At 41.5% G+C, this 17,572-nt stretch overlaps 1 protein-coding gene across 2 annotated transcripts; it reads left to right on the top strand.

Annotated features, from left to right (window-relative positions):
- The first annotated feature begins 605 nt into the window (after nt 1–605).
- Nucleotides 606–10,295, top strand: ciartb (circadian associated repressor of transcription b). Of its 2 annotated transcripts, none has more exons than XM_017033322.2 (6): nt 606–843; nt 3,272–3,793; nt 4,105–4,180; nt 4,856–4,934; nt 6,776–6,902; nt 8,613–10,295. In XM_017033322.2, the coding sequence occupies exons 2-6, from the start codon at nt 3,341–3,343 to the stop codon at nt 9,012–9,014; spliced, it is 1,137 nt and encodes a 378-aa protein (XP_016888811.1). In that variant the 5' UTR covers nt 606–843; nt 3,272–3,340; the 3' UTR covers nt 9,015–10,295. The 2 variants fall into 2 exon arrangements, with proteins under 2 accessions (XP_016888811.1, XP_008309931.1); XM_008311709.3 differs by having other exon boundaries at nt 637–843; nt 3,301–3,793.
- The last annotated feature ends 7,277 nt before the right edge of the window (nt 10,296–17,572 follow it).

Below are 17,572 nucleotides of genomic sequence, written 5' to 3' on the forward strand. Positions count from 1 at the left end.
ATTATTAAAAAAATACATTTTCTTTTACTTAATTAACAGAGAAAAGAAATAATGAAAAGAAAGATGAGATCTATATTCAGACAAAACATGTTTTTTTTAAATTTAATTTCTACCTTTTTTATTTTATCTAAACGTTCTTGGGGTTTTTTTTATTGTAAATGTAGGTAATAGTGATATAGAGTGTGTTATTAGCTGTCAGGAACTGACCAGACAGTCTTTGTTTAAATATAGTCCGCTCCAGTGTCCTGGAACAAACTCTTAGATGGAGGATCACACACAGTTGTTGCTGAAATTGCTGACTGCGCCTTCAGTGGCTGCTGGGCCCACTGACGTGCTGCAGCAGGGCTGCCACCTCCTCCACCTCCTCCTCCACCACCACCATCAACATCCCTATCCTCCTCCTCCTGCTAATGATATAGTGAGAAAGAATGCCTGCACAATGACCAAAACTCGTCCTGAGTTGACTTTTCGCCCTGCCTTCTGAAATAAAAACCGATCCGCGTGTGCACGTGTTGCTGTCGTTTCCATGTATTTTGCGTATGTAAACCGGACGCACCAATAGCGCCGCCGCTGCGCTGTGGCGTCCAGCGGATTGGTCCGGAGTGGGAATTGGGCGAGCCAATAAGAGAGCCAGCGGTATGTAGCCCCGCCCACGCAGACACGTTGCCTCTGGAGAAGCTACACGGGGCTGATAGCCGACTGTTCCGAATCTACACTCACTCACACGCTGCACGTTCAGCACATCAGCTGCTGTCTGCCCGAGAGACGCCGCTGCCACTGCGGCCACCGCTGCTGGATCTACTGCCTGACAAAGGAAGCAGCAGCCGCTCCATCACCGGGAAGGTAAGAACACTTCAGTGGCAGCGTATCGATAAACCGACCAATGTTTTAAGCTTCAAGTCTTTCAAACCATCTACTGTAGGGGTTTGACGCAATACTTTGCTTTTATTTACAACTCAAACGCAACGGTAAAAAACAAACCCTGATAGAATTTAGTGGTGTGATTTAAAGTTGTTATTCTCTTTTATTATTATTATTGTTACTATTATTATTATTGTTGTTGTTCGTATTTTGCGTCAGCCAACATACAGTTGGAGCCCGGATCAGTCATTTAGCGACTTAATGCCCACAGCGTTCTTTCTTACACTGGTGTTTTATTTTAATACACTTATTACCGTATTAACTCGTTTCAAACTATAATGTGACAATTATATTAAATTAAAAATATTTTTAAAAGGTTAACGGTGATGTGGTTTTTTTTTTCTTTTAACGCTTGCCATCGATTTTCTTCCCAATCTTCTAACCTTACCTTTAAATGTGTCTGCTGTTGTCTCTAATCTGATCTCTCTGACCTGCATTTCGCTGGATCTATTTGATGTTAGGGTTCGGGTTATTTTAATCTCTTGCCAATGACAGGCAGTTGATCATAATTCATGTCCATCACCTCCTCCCTCCCTCCATCCCTCCCTCCTATCTTTGGCGTTCATGTGCTGGGTGGCGGGTCATCTGTGATCAGCAGCCTGCCCCCCTCCTTCACGTGTAGATAAAAACATGGGAAATGAAAAGGGAAAAGCGTGTTGTCTGAGAACACATGTGAAATATATCCTATGTAATGGTGTCAGTGTGCGGGTGTGTTTGGAAGAGAGGTTTCATTTTTTTTGTGATGGGGAAGCAGAACTTTAGGGTTTGGCCGGCTGCATGTTCTATTACTCTCTGTGGTGTTGTGTGTCGAAAGAATTAGAAATATTTGCCTACTAATCAACACTCAGAATGTGAAGGACTTATGAGCAGCTTTCTAAATATGTGCCTAGGACCACAGCCTCCGAACCGCCTCCCTCGTGTAGACTTCTTTTGTTACCCGGCTCCCATACCATAACCAGAGGTGGGGTAGATCTAAATTGCCTCGTTGTCCTCCAATGTTGCTGCATGGAAAAAATCAGCACATCTCTGCTCCACCCTGCTCTGTATAACAATAAGATCAGACGCTGGCCTGAACTGAGACAAAGCAGTGGAACAATTAACTCTCCCAGCCTGAAATTTTACAGGAAACAAAATGACTCGGCAGCAGATGTAAAGCGTCAACAAACAGCCCCCCTCCCCATTTTTCTCCCCTCCAAAAAAGGAAAAATGGGCTCGGAGCCCAAAGTGCTGCTTTCACTTCCGTGATCTGCTAATCACTGAGGAAACACGTACGCATCCCACAGGCAATTAGCCATCAGGAGGGGAGCCTTTTAGTTTTTATTCACCAGGCAGATTTCCATGGACAGACTGTGCTAGACCCCCCCCCCCGTCCCCCCCCCCGCCACACACACACACACTCACACACACATACACACACATCACTTGTGCTGCTGGGATGTTGGTAGTCTGATGTCGTCATGGAGGCAGGACCCTCTCCTCTCCCCTCTTTGAATAAACAGCCCAACAGTGTATATGAATGAATCTGTGGCTGCAGCTGCAGGCTGAGGGATGAGAAGTAAAAAAAAAACCTGTTTGATTTTTCTACACAATTAAATAAAAAACAGAATTAAAAATGTTTTTTGGGATGCTGGCGTGGTTGCGTTTGCTACATCAGGTGTTGTATCTCGCTAAACAAACGTGTCGTTGTGGTCTCAACAACTTCGACCTCGAAGCTGCCATCTGCTCCAGGCTGCTGTGTCTGCTCCTGTGTGCACGTCTGCTGCATTATATTCTGCCTGCAGTCTTTTTCTTTTATTACCAATCCGTATGAAACGGTGGTGCAGCGGTGGCTTGGATTGCAGAGGAAACTGAATGCGGTCGAAAAGCACGGCAGCATCTAATGGTTATGTCTATTGTTGGTCAATGAGGTTATTGCTGACTGGTGATTTGGTTCATTGAATGCACCAATTTGTAGGAAATGATGCATTTAATCTTGGAGAGGATGGAGCTGTGTTTTAGAACATTTAACATGTCAACTCCAAACAAATATTTGATAACTAATGCAATTAGTCGCTACATTATCGCCTGGGGTTTCTCATCGTTACCTTTTTCTTCTTTCTTTATATTATTCCCCATTTTCCCACAGCATTTTGGAACTAATAGTAATGATGTTTCTTTCTACAGTTAATTCATATTTCAACTGGTGACAGTCCTCAAACACCAACAGTAAAATGTCCTCATAATTCCTTGTTCTGGTCCACAAACCATTGTCTTTTTGTTATTTACTTTTCAGAAAAAAAGGATGATAAATGACCAGTAGTGGATTTATTGTAATCATATTTTTTCCATTTTCATGTTTTTACATTTGAAGTAACAGAGGTTCCCCCCCCTCCCTGTCAGGTTAGTGATGGTCAGTGCGTGTTAGAGCCTGCGTCCAAGGATGTCTGCCACAGATTCGGACAACTCCATCGACTGGCTGGCCAGTGACAATGAGGACAACGAGGAGAGCGAACAGGAGGCTGATTGTATCAGAAATCCCAGTCAGACACAGCCTCCCCGCTCCCCGTCCCCAAGCGTCCGGCCACACCTGGAGCCGTCTGACGATGGCTGCCGCCGGAGCACTGAGGTGAAGGAGGGCGACAGTAAGCGCAGGAAGGTCGCGGAGAACTGCGGCTGGGGATCTTCCCCGGAGACTTTTGACAGTCATATTGAACTGTGTAAAGCCAAACAAGCAGAAAAGACTCACGACAAAGACACTCGGCGTGCACTGAAGAGGGCCCACAGCTTTGTAGAGTCACGGGAGGAGGAAGAGGAGGAGGAGGAAAGTGAGGACTGCAAGGACAAAAACCTCAATTCCAACATGTCTGACAAAGACAGATTCTTCACCAGTAAGGTGAGACACTCTGTGATCTACTCTACGTCCTTACCCCACAAGACGTGGTTAAGTGTCAGCAAAAACAAAACAAAAACAGAGTGCATGTCACCCAGACTGACCCTCATACTGGCTGACAGAGAGCCTCACGTGTCATTTCCAGTCTGAGAGCAGGGTTAGTCATGCTTTTTCTCAGGAACTCATCAGATAAGGAAGCAGAGTACAGTTTTTTTTAATAAAAATGCAAAACATTAGCATTATTTAAGCAGCACTTTTACATTGTTTTATGAATACCATGTGAAAGAGTTTTATAATAAACCCTTTGTTTTCAGTGCATGGAGCTACAATGCTACATTCATCCACTGTCATTAATCCTGAATGGCCTGCGTGCTGGGAGATACAGACAACGTAAGTCAGACTTTTTTTTTCTATTCTTATTCTGCTGTCTTCGACTCCAGGAAATAACAAAACCGTCTCTGTTGCTCGGTGCATCTGTCATCTTTTGTCTCAGTTGGAGTCTGAATTTTGAGTCTCAAAGAAAACCATTTGAGCTGATAGACAGCAGGCTTAGCAAAATATGCTTCCCTGAGATTTGAGAACGTGATGTAGGCAACAATACATATAGTTGAAGGACTATCAAGTAACCACAAAGTATTTCCCGTGTCCGTCTTAACCAATGGAGCTTGTTCGGGCAGCTTGGCTGATTGTTTTCAGGTTTCTCCCTGGAAAGATTTATTGTAAGCAGTTAAAAAAAACGTATTTTATTAATTTTACATTTTAGACTATTCTTTTGTAAACGTGCTGCTTGGCAGAGTGCGGGTGGAAACACTCCTTTAACCACAGGAAAGCAGCTGCTGTTTGTGAGCTGTACTACAGTTTTCTGGCAGAACGTGCCACGCTCAGGCTGAAACTGCTTAGTTTGGGATCTTTGTCAAACCAGAACCTGGTGTGACCCAACACTTCCTGGCCACAGAGGCAGGGAGCCTGTTTCTTTACACACGCACACACACGCACACACACCCATCTGCTGCACAAAGTCAGCCATTTCCTGTAGCTCATGGTACGACTTTTCCTGTCTTCCAGGACTCAGCAGTTTCCAGGAGAGTGTGGCCATGGACAGGATTCAGAGGATCATGGGTGTCCTGCAGAACCCCTGCATGGGGTAAGAACCCTCTCTGTTTGACCTACATACCATGCCCCATATCAGCAGTCGAATCTCCTCTGCTGCAGCGCCGTGCACGTCCTATAGATGTAGCAGGATTCCTTGTTCTTTCTTCATGAATATTTCATTTTCATTGTCGTTTTTAAACCTCTCCTGAGCAGAGAGAATTTAATTGTATCCAAACGAGCGCCCACACAATTATAACAGCTGGAAGTGACATTTGCTGTCCCGGGGTCAGAGTGCCTCACAATATGTCCGTGACACATGGTCTGCAGCAGGTTTCACTGCGAGAAGCTGGTCGACCCCTTCACACACACACACACACACACACATATATATGTTAAGGATACTTTTACTTCAGAGACGGCTGGGTTTCACTACAGCTGAGAATCTTGTTAAAAATGTATCAGGCTCCACAGTAGGAGCTGCACACTTGTGTCTGCCTGATTAACTGTCTGCACAGCAGACGGTATAATGGAGTGTGAGATCACACCAGGTTTAAAGCCTTTGTTACCTCATCTTTTGCCTAATATTTAACACACACACACAAATATATATATATCATAAAATCACATTTTTTCCAAAGAAGTTTAAATCTCCAAAATGACTTAAATGTATCAACTTTTATGCATTTATTTTTCTATAACACAAAAGACACAACAATAAAAAAGGTACTTGAATATACTTGTTATACTGACTAGACAAGGATAATACATTTTTTTGACAATTATTGTTTATATAAAAAGGTAAAAAAATAAGCTATGGCATTCTTTTTAAAAAAAAAAATTATTATAATTAAGCATAAATCACAGTATATTCTCGCTGATTTCCGAGCCCTTGTCTGGTCTATAAAAGATCAAGTCAGCAAACCTAATATTTCCAAAGCGATCTCCACTGGCACCGCAGCCGAGTAAGTCAAATTAAAAAGGCAACATTTAAAACTGAAATTACAACAACAATAATAACATGTTGGCAATAATACCACAGCGCAGACAAACACTTGAGATATTTGCATTTGGATACACAGCAGTGTGGGTGTGTGTGGGTGTGTGTGGGTGTGTGTCTGTCACTGTGGGCAGACAGATCCACACTTGAGGCTTTGCATCGATGGGCACTGACTCACAATGGAAATGCTGCTGAGTGTGGCACCAACTAATTACAGCCCCTCGCACCCAGAGCAGCTGCTGCCGTCATATGGGAGACAAAGAGTGGGGCGTGGCAGCTTTCCTGTACACAGGCAGGGCAGCGGATGGAAGGTGGGCTACTCCTCCCCACCCGTCCTCACTCCCCTCTCTCTCCCTCCCACCTTCTCCCTGCTCTGCGTTGCCAGCTGATGGCCCCTGCAGCCACACAATGGCAGATAGGATCAAAGTGACTGGGGTTTTTTTCTGTTGCAGTCACTGTTGTGGATAATCTTTCACATGAATTTAACATGTTTTGAAGGGAGGGGTCCTGATCATATGTCAGGGACTAATCCCCTACCCACCATCTGTGTTTTTCATGGGATGAAGCTAGTGGGACTTTTTGCCCTGTGCCCACCTTCAGCCAGAAAGGCGTCAACACATGGGCTGTGTTTTCACAGTGACTCTGTTGGAGATGCTTGTGGCTTTAATGTTTATATTTAGAAGCGAGCAGCCTTTTACACACGGTGCCACGTGTGAGCTTCCAGCATGTGAGAAATGTGCTGTAGACAGTTTCCCTTCACTTGCTCGAGTGCAGCCGTTAAATGTGTGACCGCTGTTCACGTTTGCAAATTTCCTGTACCAGCCAGAGATGGCGTGTATTACCAAAAGATGCTGAATATTTTTTTAATTCCTTCCATGCCTCCTCCTTCTTCACAGAGAGAAATATGTCCATATAATTCTCAAGATGGAGGAAATGCTAAGGAGCTGGTTCCCTGATGTAAAACTCCAAGACCAAGTCGTTGTCGCGCAGACGGAGAAAGCCGTTCCGACCAAGAAATCCAGGGTAAGCTGCTGACGCAAAAAAAAAAGTTGTGTAACGGCAGCAGACGGAGCCCACGCTGAAGAACGTGTGATGACATTGCAGCTAAAAAAAAATCAGGCTATTATTTAATCAGAGGCCTCGGTCGGAGCAGGGAGGATTAGGAGCTATTTTTGTGGAGGTTTTTGCTGCAGTCTCAGGTTCACCGAGAACAATGACGAAGGAGAAAGGTGGTTTTGGGGGAGTGTCTCTGTGAACATAAGAAGGGTCAGGATGCTGTGGAACATTCCTGTGTGTTTTTATAGCTGAAGATTTATTTCTGTAATGTTGACACACCCTTTCATACATTGTTATAATACATATGTTACAATAAAAGGGCCAGCAGTAGACTTAAAGCTCTGTGAGCAACACTTGGGGTATTACTTCCGGATTAAATGACTCTTGAAAAAGAGAGTGGAGAGATTATTTTGAAATGACGCACACAGTTTAAATTTCAACGTGATGTAATCAGGCGTTTGGCTGTTTTACCTCCAGGCAGTGTCTGATCCTCCATCGTCTTAACAGCCCAGGATCAAAGTTAGGTCTTTTTCTTATTTTGTTTCAGTAAAGTTAGGTTTGTTGTAACCTTTGGAAATCATTGGACTACACTGAGCTACCGATGCTAGTCGTACTCTGTTCAAGCATAACTTTGTTAGACATGTGGAGGACACTTTTTTTTAAAAAATAATTACTCTCAAATCCCTGGGGCGCAGCCTGGTACCAGACCTTGGGTCATTTGAAACTGGGACATACAGAAATTAGAAATAAGGATTTATTTTCATTTATTTTAGTATTAATGGAAAATGTGTAGTTTATTTCATTTTACTTTTTTACTTCATGTTCTAGATGCAAAAAAGTATGTGTTTAGCAATTGACTTCGGAACAGAGATTTTCATTTTCAATACCTCATCTGTATAAAAGTGGGATTTTCTCTAGTGACATCAACCAAAACTAAAAGACTTGGTAGAGTGGGGCGGGCCGAGGCAGCACTGCCTGCCATCATCCTCATTTAGAACTTCTCACTGCAGAAAATAACTTTATCCACTTCATATTGTTTTCATGTCAGTCATGTTTGTTTCTTTGTGCTCCTCCATGACTGAGACGTACAGTAGAAATGTGGTTTTACATGAAAGTGAAAGTCGGGTTCTTCACAGAAGTAAAGCTGTTTTTCAAAATACACCTTGACATTTACTGACTTTAAGGAGAAATTCAAAGCCAATGCAGTATATTTCGGGTGTATTTTTCCTCTGCGGTTGTATACTTACAGAAAATAACAGATATTGCTGAAGACAAATTAATGTCTCTTGTCATGTGGGATGTTAGACAGTTATTTGATTTAATGTTACTGATTGACTGTGTTGTGTTTATAATAATATGTTTAACCAGATTAGGTCATTTTAATAATTAAGCCACTGTGTTGTCAGTCAATTCATCACACATGACATTTTCAGAAAAACAGACTCCACTGTGCAATAAAATGGTAAAAATGTCATCTAGTTTCCATGATTAGTTTATTATGAAAAGCAAAATCAAACTGGTCAATGACAGTCATTCATTCACTCATTGATGGACACATCACATGATCTGGCATCTCTTGCTACTCAGGCTGGCTAGAAATCTACTAGAATTGCATTTTGTGCATAACTGGCCAAATAAACCCACTTAAACCCACTTCTTTTTTTTGTATTGCCTCAGCTGTGTCCAGTGCCCACCACTGCAGCCGCGATCCCCGTCACCGTCAGTGACTCTCCAGTCGGAGCCAAAACCCTGAGTGTCACCGACCTCACGCCCGGCGGAGCTTACACTGCCAACAACCTGAAGTGGCTCCACACCTCGCCCATCTGCTCCCCCACAGCTGAGCAGGCCTCGGCCAGTCCCAAGCTCCTGCGGTCCCCCAGAGACAGAGACGACAGAGACCTTACCCAGGATAACGCTGTGTCCTCCAGCACAGACGCCCACACTAAGACAGACACTGTGCTCAGACGTCTCCCTCCGGGCAAAATCAATGCGCCGTGTCTAGAGAGGCTCCTCAAGTCGACGGAAAGCATCATCACTCGTAGAGAGACACAGGGTTTGATGGACAGCTCGTGGTCCTAGTCCACACAGAGGACTGGGCGTCCAGCTGTTTTGCACTGCACAGCCCAGCCCAGTCTAGCCTTGCCCGACTTGCCTGGAGCCACTCAGCTTGCTTCGCCCATTCCAGCCTTCAGGGAAGAGATGGTAGCCTTCGAAAAGGACAAACACTTTTTTTTTGTTTTTTTCCTTCTTAATGTGGAAGGAGCATCAACAAACGTGTTGTGCTCTCTGTTGTGCGGGAATGTGTCCACTCTTACATGACAAGTGTCTGCTTTAGTTCCCTTTTGTTGATTGACTTTGTTTTGTTGTTTGCACTCTTGAATAGCGTGTGTTTGAGTAGCACAGGTAGATTTTCACGTGCTGGGATCATCAACGCTGGTGTTTCCACACGATGAATCGTCCCCACTGGTGTGTAGATACAACAGTACAGTTTGATTATCTGCGAAAACTGCCGTGATGCTAGAAAGGGAAGGAGCTGCTATTGTGGTTAGTCAGTCCTGCGAGGGAGTGATTCAGATATTCAGACATTCAGACATGTTTGTGGTCTACGTGTTGTTGTGCTGAAAACGTGGGTGAAAATGTGACCTTCTCCCCCGCGCCCCCCCGCCCCCTCCCCCCACTCCACCTTTGAGTTTATTGATGTGACTGTTACTCATGTATACTTTCTAAAGAAGTCTTTTGGTACAACTGTACTACCTCAGTGGGCACCATGTCATATTTGCGGAGTAGGAACGGAAAGGCTGCACTCAAATCTGCGAGCCCCCTCAGCGGTTGTGCAGCGCGGCCTCCAGTTTGACTCCTATCCCACTTGTACAAACAGAGGATGCTCTCTCCATGGGGATGCTATTGTGGCCTGACTAGTGCCATTGTCATGAATGTCAACTGCAGAATTCTGTCTCTGAGTTTCCCAGTTGAAGGCAAACAGTGCCTGTAATGTCAAGCTGTGCCTGAAAGCTGGGTTATAAAAAATAAAAATTAAATTACAAGGAGGCAAGAATATCTGCTCCTCTGTGGGAATGTACAGATCAGGAACTCCTTTACGCAACCACCATTGTCCTGTATTGAGTAAATTATTCAGATCTTGCCAACTACTTCTGCAGTGGGGTAGATTCTTTTTTTTTCTTTCTAATTTTCATTTTGCCACAGACTTGGATAAATCCCAGACCAGACCAGCAGAGAGCAACAAGACTTTTGGCTGTGTAAATCCCGCAGGAAGTTGGTCCATCTACCCTGAAAAGTGGCCTTTATGGTGTGAAATTTTATACTTTCGAAATAAATGTGGTTATTATTTGTTTGATGCAACATTTGCCTTTTTTATTGTGACTCATGAGGTGTTTGACCAGCACTGTCACAGCATGCATTTGGTTTCATGAGAAACTCTCACCACAGCAAATTTAACCCTTAATCAAACTACACACACACACACACGTCATTTCAGGTCACACAAATGCTTTGGTTATTTGATTTGGCACATGATTATCTTTAACGCAGCAGGAAGTGAAGACCTTCCTCTTAAAATACCTCCATGTTTTGCATACCATCAGTTCCACTAACTGAATATGTTTCCACGAATTAGAGTTCTGTTAGTTTTGAATAATGGTTTCTTGGCAGTCCTCCAAATATATGTGAAAACTAAATCTTAGTGTGTCAGTTATTCAGTTAGTCTGTCACAATATAGTTTTACCAATACACACACACACACACACACACACACATATATATATATATATATTCACAAGCCTATTGTTTAGGCAGAATACACCCACACTTGATTTTCTACTGTTTCTGCTAACTACAGTTTATGTACAAAATATGTTGGAGACACCTAGTCAAAAGCAGTATATTGCCCCCTGTAGGTTGAAACGTAAACCTGACTTTGCCTTAGATTCTGCAAAAATCATGTGATTGGAAAATTGCACTTCACCCTCAACACAATGTGTCCAAATAAGAAATCGAGTCAATGCATTGTGCAGTGGTGATTGGCTGGAGGCAGACGCATGACGTACTCGGACTGCTTTGTTTCACGCTACATTCCATCTCCCCGAGCGAAGCTAATGGGTTGTACTCACGTGCACTGCAGAGCTGACAGCATCCAGCAGAGGCTGGTACTGATCTGAGTCATACTTGCAAAGAGAAGAACAGTGAACATGTGAAGGGCTGGGAACCTGAATGAAAAGGCTAAATGAACATGGTAAAAGAAACACAGTCAGTTCTGCATCCTCCTTCTTCTGTGGTCAGCAGTACAAACGTCTTCTGTACTGTATATGATTTGTGTTTTTCCAGCCTAATTCAGTTATCTGAGGATGAAGCTTTTTACCTGGCTGATTGAATTTACCTTTGAAGTATATATTTATGTCAGACCAGGAATGAAGAACAGTTGACATGAACATAGTAATAGGTTGTAAAATGTGATATTTTTATTAGTGGTCATTAATATTGACAGTGTCAGAACATGACAGAGTGTAGTAGACTGGAAGTCAATGGCCCCGCCCCAGACATTACACCACCAGCACTTGTCCGAATTATTAATACAAATAAAATTGATTCATGATTCTGTTCTGACACTATCATCAGAATGTCACAGTATGAATAAAGAATTGTCAGACTTGACAGGTTTTTTCCAACCCAAACACATTTCAGCCTCTGGTTTTGACTCTGTTCTGCAGTTCTTCTGCACATCTTAATTATTTAAGTCACTGATTCCTTTTAGGGATTTTTTTTCCTGAGCTGTGGCATCTCAAAGTGCTGGAAATGTAATGTAAGTTTTTTAGCCAAATTATGCAAAACAACCAAAAAATCCTCACACTATTCAATGAAAATGAAACACTCGGACCATGTCCGTCTGGCACCAACATTTAACATCCATTGAATTACCCTGCTTCGCTAAGTTAGGCCCATTTTGAAATCCTGGAGAAGATCCATGGATGTAGGATGGTTGTTGTAACAGGAGAGGAGATATGGATGGAGGGAAATGATTCCATGACAACCTCTCAGGGTAGCAGCTGGGCGAAGGAGAGGATCATCAAGGAAGGGTCCGTACTGGCCCTGAACTGAATGCACATTTGCTAATTGCCACTTGAATTTCCTTGTGAATTTATTACTAACATGTAGAAATAAATTGTATTTTCATTTCAAAGCACAGGTCATGCATTAGAGAAATGCGGGGGTTATCCGAGGGTTTGGGCAATATGTTCCCCTGTTACAGAAAACCCAGGAGAAAAATAAGAAGCATTTGATTCTCTCCAGCTACTTTTTCATTTTAAATTGCCTCTGATTTGAGCTCCAGCTGGCTGTGTAATGACAAGGCACTGTGATGTCGAAGAAAAAAATGCCAGTTATTTATACATGTTCTCCATTTGACATGTAGTCAAGACGTGGCAGTTATGCAGTCAGCTCTGCTGCTGTCAAGTCATGGCAACATGTCTCGACATCTTGTTATAAAGTGTCTAATTACCTCAGAACAGGTGCTGAGTTGAAGCGGAGACAATTACAACCAATCTTCCCAAGAGACAGTGTAAAAATAGTCCTCGGATTTGAAAAGACAGGGTTAAAGTCTGCCGTCTATAATCTCACCAGGACTACTTCAACGTTGAAGAGTAACTCCTGGAACGAGTGATTAGTACTTTTGCCTTTGCCAGCAAAATGCTTCCATGTTCGATTCCAGTTGAAAACCGATGGCCTTTCTGTATGGAGTGTGCGTGTTCTCCGTGTGTGGGTGTGGTGAAAGGTTGTGTGTCACCGTACTGCATGTGGCCTTGTGATGGAATGACAAACTGTTCTGGGTATTCTGCACCGGCGCCACCCACTGACTGCTGGGATTTGCTTCTGCACATCTGCGACCCAGAAAAGGATTAAGTTAATGAAAAATGAATGAATGCATTAAATCAGCATTAAGATAATCTCCTCAAACAGTAATAGTATATATATATTTATCTTAGTCTGTCTTAGGTGTTCCTTGAAGATGTCTTCCTATGTTTGCAGTATATTAGACAAAGGAGCAGTATACCAACAAAGGCTACATTGAACGCTAAATCACTGCTTCCCGACTATGCTGGTTATATTACAGTGGGAATATGCTGGTCTCCGAAGCACAACGACCACTGAGAGTATTGATGACAGATCCGGGGGTAAGTGGCTTCTTCAGCTCAGTAGAGGAGTATTGATTTATTTGTCTTTAAAAGGTTATGCTCTGCACTGTAAAAATAAATGTCCAAAGAGCAAAAAGAAAGAAAGAAAGAAAGAAAGAAAAAAAAGGTCTGTATTCAGCAATGAGAACGACCTCCAAAACTGCATTTAAAGGCACATGGTGCCATGTGGAGTCCAGTTACATGAGTACGCTGGGAAAGAAAATCTTTTAACAAAGAATGCTTTTAACATTTTTAACGAAATTTTTCTTTAATTTTTCTTTCTAATTTGACCATTTGTTTTAACTTAAGTTTTTTTTTTCTCTAGATTTCCTCTGGCAGCCGTCAGTCTGGGTTTGTTACCTGACCCAGCATTGCTGTGCAGAGCTCTAGTAACTGCCTTTTTTTTCTTAAAAAAGTTACTGCAGTTACTTAAATTCAGTCTGGACTAAGTCACTCATCACTGTCTCGACAGTTATTCTAAGGCGTATAATCACACCTCACTCTGTGTACTTATCTGACAGGTTATTTTCTACCTGCCCCATGTTTCTTGTGTACATCTGTACTCTGTCAGACCTCTTGATAATTCTTCTTATCTAATTTCTTGACACTTCCTGTCAGATCCTGTTAGATCAACTAAAAAGCACTTGCTTTACTTTGTATTTAAATTGAAAAGGTAAAGTGAATCCAGTATGTTCAGGTTAAGCCAATTATACTTCTAATCTAGTTTATTATCCTTAGCAGTATATTCAACCTCTTGAGATTAAGAACATTACTTGTCCTTGGAATTTTAATGACTCAAAAAGATTTCAAGAAAAAAAGATGAGGATTTCCAGGTAATGTAACCCAGAAAACTCACATCAATCAGTTTTACCACCACAGAAAAAAAGCTATACCTTTCATTCGGTGTTATTTGAGGCTCTGCAGTGTTGGTGTCCAGAGACCCATTATTGCATCATCAAACTCTCACTTCAACCTGCCACATATCACAGGCTAATTACCTGCACTTATTCCAGAGCAGAACTGATTATCCAGGGGTTTGAACAGCCTTGGAAAAAGCAAGCTACACCTGAAATGAACGAATAAGAAGCGTCACAGACTGGTTCATGTGGGAATTCTCAAGTCCCTTTACATGTGTGTATGTAGAGATTACCTCTATGCTCCATGGACCACAGTCTCTCAAAACATGATCCACCTACAGATAGAATGTGGCACAAGTCTACGTTACTGGGCCATACAGAACATCATCCCACATTTTTAAAGACAATAATGTTGCTGTTGTAATCACCGTGATCCACAAACATTTGTTTTCTTCTAAAATAAATAGTAATGATGAGAATTAACTGCAGTGATGTCCAAACTTTTCTCAAGAGAGCTAGACTGGAAAATGGGGAAAATTCCCAAGGGCTAACTGCTCCTCCTGTGATAGCTACTACTGTTATTAGGTGACACACTGAATGACAAACAAATGTGTTTATTTTTTAATATAATTAAGCCATTCTATGACTTTTTACAAAGTATTTAACACCATAAACGAGCTGTTTAGTCTAATTAGGCTGAACTTACTACATTTAGATTTAAGTCTACTTATATTTTACAGACGTTACTTTTAAAAATGGAAATGTTGCTACATCAGAAATGTTACATTTAGCCAAATTATGCAAAACAACCAAATAATCCTCACACTATTCAATGAAAAAATATATAATATTAAATATTAAATATAATATATATTAGTCATTAATCGAATAAGGCTGAAGATTGTACATGTTTGTGTGCGGACTTTTTAACACACCGGTCCTACCTTAAAGAAAACAAGCCACATCTACAGTATCTGCCTGGTGTAACACTCATCTCTCATCTTCCTGCATGGTAATTACAGTGCATTGCAAATTGCTAAGGATAAGGAACAGAGAAGATTAGCCCAGTAATACAGGCTCACCTGTCAGTGATTTGAAAAGCACAGAGCCTAAATTATGGCCGACCTCCATTAAATCCACCTTCTAAGAATAGGAAGCAGAGAGTGCCAGTGGTTATGAATTATGAAAGCAGCCTCCAGGAGCTCATTTCCAGGGTGATCATCACACTAGAGTATGACCCAGTGATAATAACAGACAAACTGTGAACCTGACATTCAGGATCCATGCTGTCTCTGGAACATGGTATCATGACAGGTTCATGTAAACACATTCGTATATGATTCAAGGTTAAATTTATCGGCCCTCCACGCAATTCAAAAATAAACAAATAAATGAAGTGTCAAAACGGAGAAAACGACAACCAATAATAATATGTCTGAGCCAGGTTTGCGTCGGTGAACGCAACATGTGATGTCATCCGTCATCGCGAGATAAGATTTGGCAAGTGACATGGCGGTTATGGCGGCTTGTTTAAAAAGACAGTGGAAACGAATGTTGTTTTTATTTATTTAAACAAAAGGCAGACCCCTTGACGTTTGGATTTGTAAAAAAGGCGTTCGCAAAACCACGGAGCAACGAAGACAACAGCAAGTGTCGTGGTGAGTAAAGAGATAACAAAGACGCTGAAGTTTGTGTTGAAAGTTTGTGATGCAGTGTTGCTAGTTCTAGACAAAAATAAGACTTTTTGTTAATTACAGTAGTTAAGAGTATGGCAGCCACGTTAAGGAAAAGCAATACATTTAAGCCGTGAGTTTTTGTAAATAGAGTAATCTAATTATAAGAATAAATTCGTATGAAAAATGACAAATAAATCCATCCACCCGCCAAAAACCGGAGAAGAGGGCAATTTATTCAATTATTTATTTAAGTAGACGAATTGTCTTGCGTATTCTTGTTAAAGAAAATGTTATTCTTGGTGATGACCACTAGGTGTCAGTAGTATAAAGGACACGGGAACTCTCCCAAGTGCCTCTCTAGCTTTAGTTCATTCGGTAAAGCATATCCAGTAAAGTCGTAGAATTACCTCAAATGTGAACAACATAACATTTCAAGCATTTAAATTCTTGCCTTCTTACACCAATGACTTTAGTTCCGCTTATTAAGTGATTGTGTCGTATTCAAATCAGCGTTAACACAGACTTAAATATGTTTTCATATATCAATCCACAGCAAAGGTTCTGTGGTATTACTTGACTTATAAATGAATGATGATAATATACAGGATATCTTCATATACAGTATTAAAAAATCTAACATTTACATTTAATAGTCCAATAAGTGAGCATGTTCATTTGCAGTAATGGATACAATTCCCTTCTCCTCTATATATATTGTCAAAATAAATGTATGCCATTTGAAATAGAATATTAAAAAAAATCCCACATTATGCAAAGTTATTGGTGTGGGTTAAATGCTAAATTAGTGAACATCTGTTAAGTATCAAATGTTTAAATAAAATCAGAATTCTTTCATTTTTCTTTTGTGGATTTTAAGCATAGGGGCATAAGGGATTTTAGCATTAATGACAGAACAATAAAAGAATGAGAATTACTGATGAATTCCTCCTGTCTCATATGAACCTTGCAACTTGACCCCCTGACACATTATTCTGAGCAAAGCTCTGCTTCAAAGACATCCGAAGCCATACTGATGAAGGACACTGTCTCGTCTTACATTCATGCAGTATTTCTGAATTCTTGCCTTATTTGTCTGTGTGGACACACGGGTCATTTCACTGTAAATCTGTGGGATCCCATAACCCGCTGCCTGACCACAGAATTGATCCCAATGTGCCAACTGTGACTCAGTTACATGAGATGCTCCGTCCCTAACTGTAATGGCTGACTGGAAGGCATGTCACTGCACTCTGACAAAAGACTGTACTCATGTGTCAGTGAGACACGGCTGAAGTATTCACAGTTACCAGTCTGCAGATAGACTACATACAGACGGGCGACCCCGACAGTGCTAAATGTTTTCTCTTATCTCATCTCATGCCAGTAATTCATAGGTTGTCACTATACAGAAACAGACAACTGTACAGTACGATAACGCTGTGGAGTCAGTCTTCTGCATGTCTGTGCTCTAATAGGGAACTGCTGATCTACTATTGCCTCATTTGGTAAGTCAGAGTCACAGAAGATGTTTACATCTGAGTAAAGTCAGTCCAAGCCCAGAATAATACATTAAACTATTTATATGAGGTTCCAGTAGTGGATCATTGACTTAATTTTTTAGACATTTTCACTAGACTATTTTGTTGTAAGAGCTATATTAATAATTGCACCAAACACTGTGCTCCCAAACTGTGGTAGCTAAGTAATGCTGCAGAATCCATGTCATAGTTATACTATCTGTGAAGTCTGTGAAAACATGGCTTTCTCTCTGATTTGGTTAACTACTGATGAACCCAACTTTGCCGGAGAGGCCTAGGTGTATTCCTTGTTCTGATTAGTAAAATAATTGAAGAAGAGCAGAAACCAGGATGGAAAGCCATTACTCTTCAAGAAATAGATGATTGATGACTTTTTTTATT

This window comes from Cynoglossus semilaevis, chromosome 6, assembly GCF_000523025.1.
Source record: "Cynoglossus semilaevis isolate Cse_v1.0 chromosome 6, Cse_v1.0, whole genome shotgun sequence".
Lineage (NCBI taxonomy): Eukaryota > Metazoa > Chordata > Actinopteri > Pleuronectiformes > Cynoglossidae > Cynoglossus > Cynoglossus semilaevis.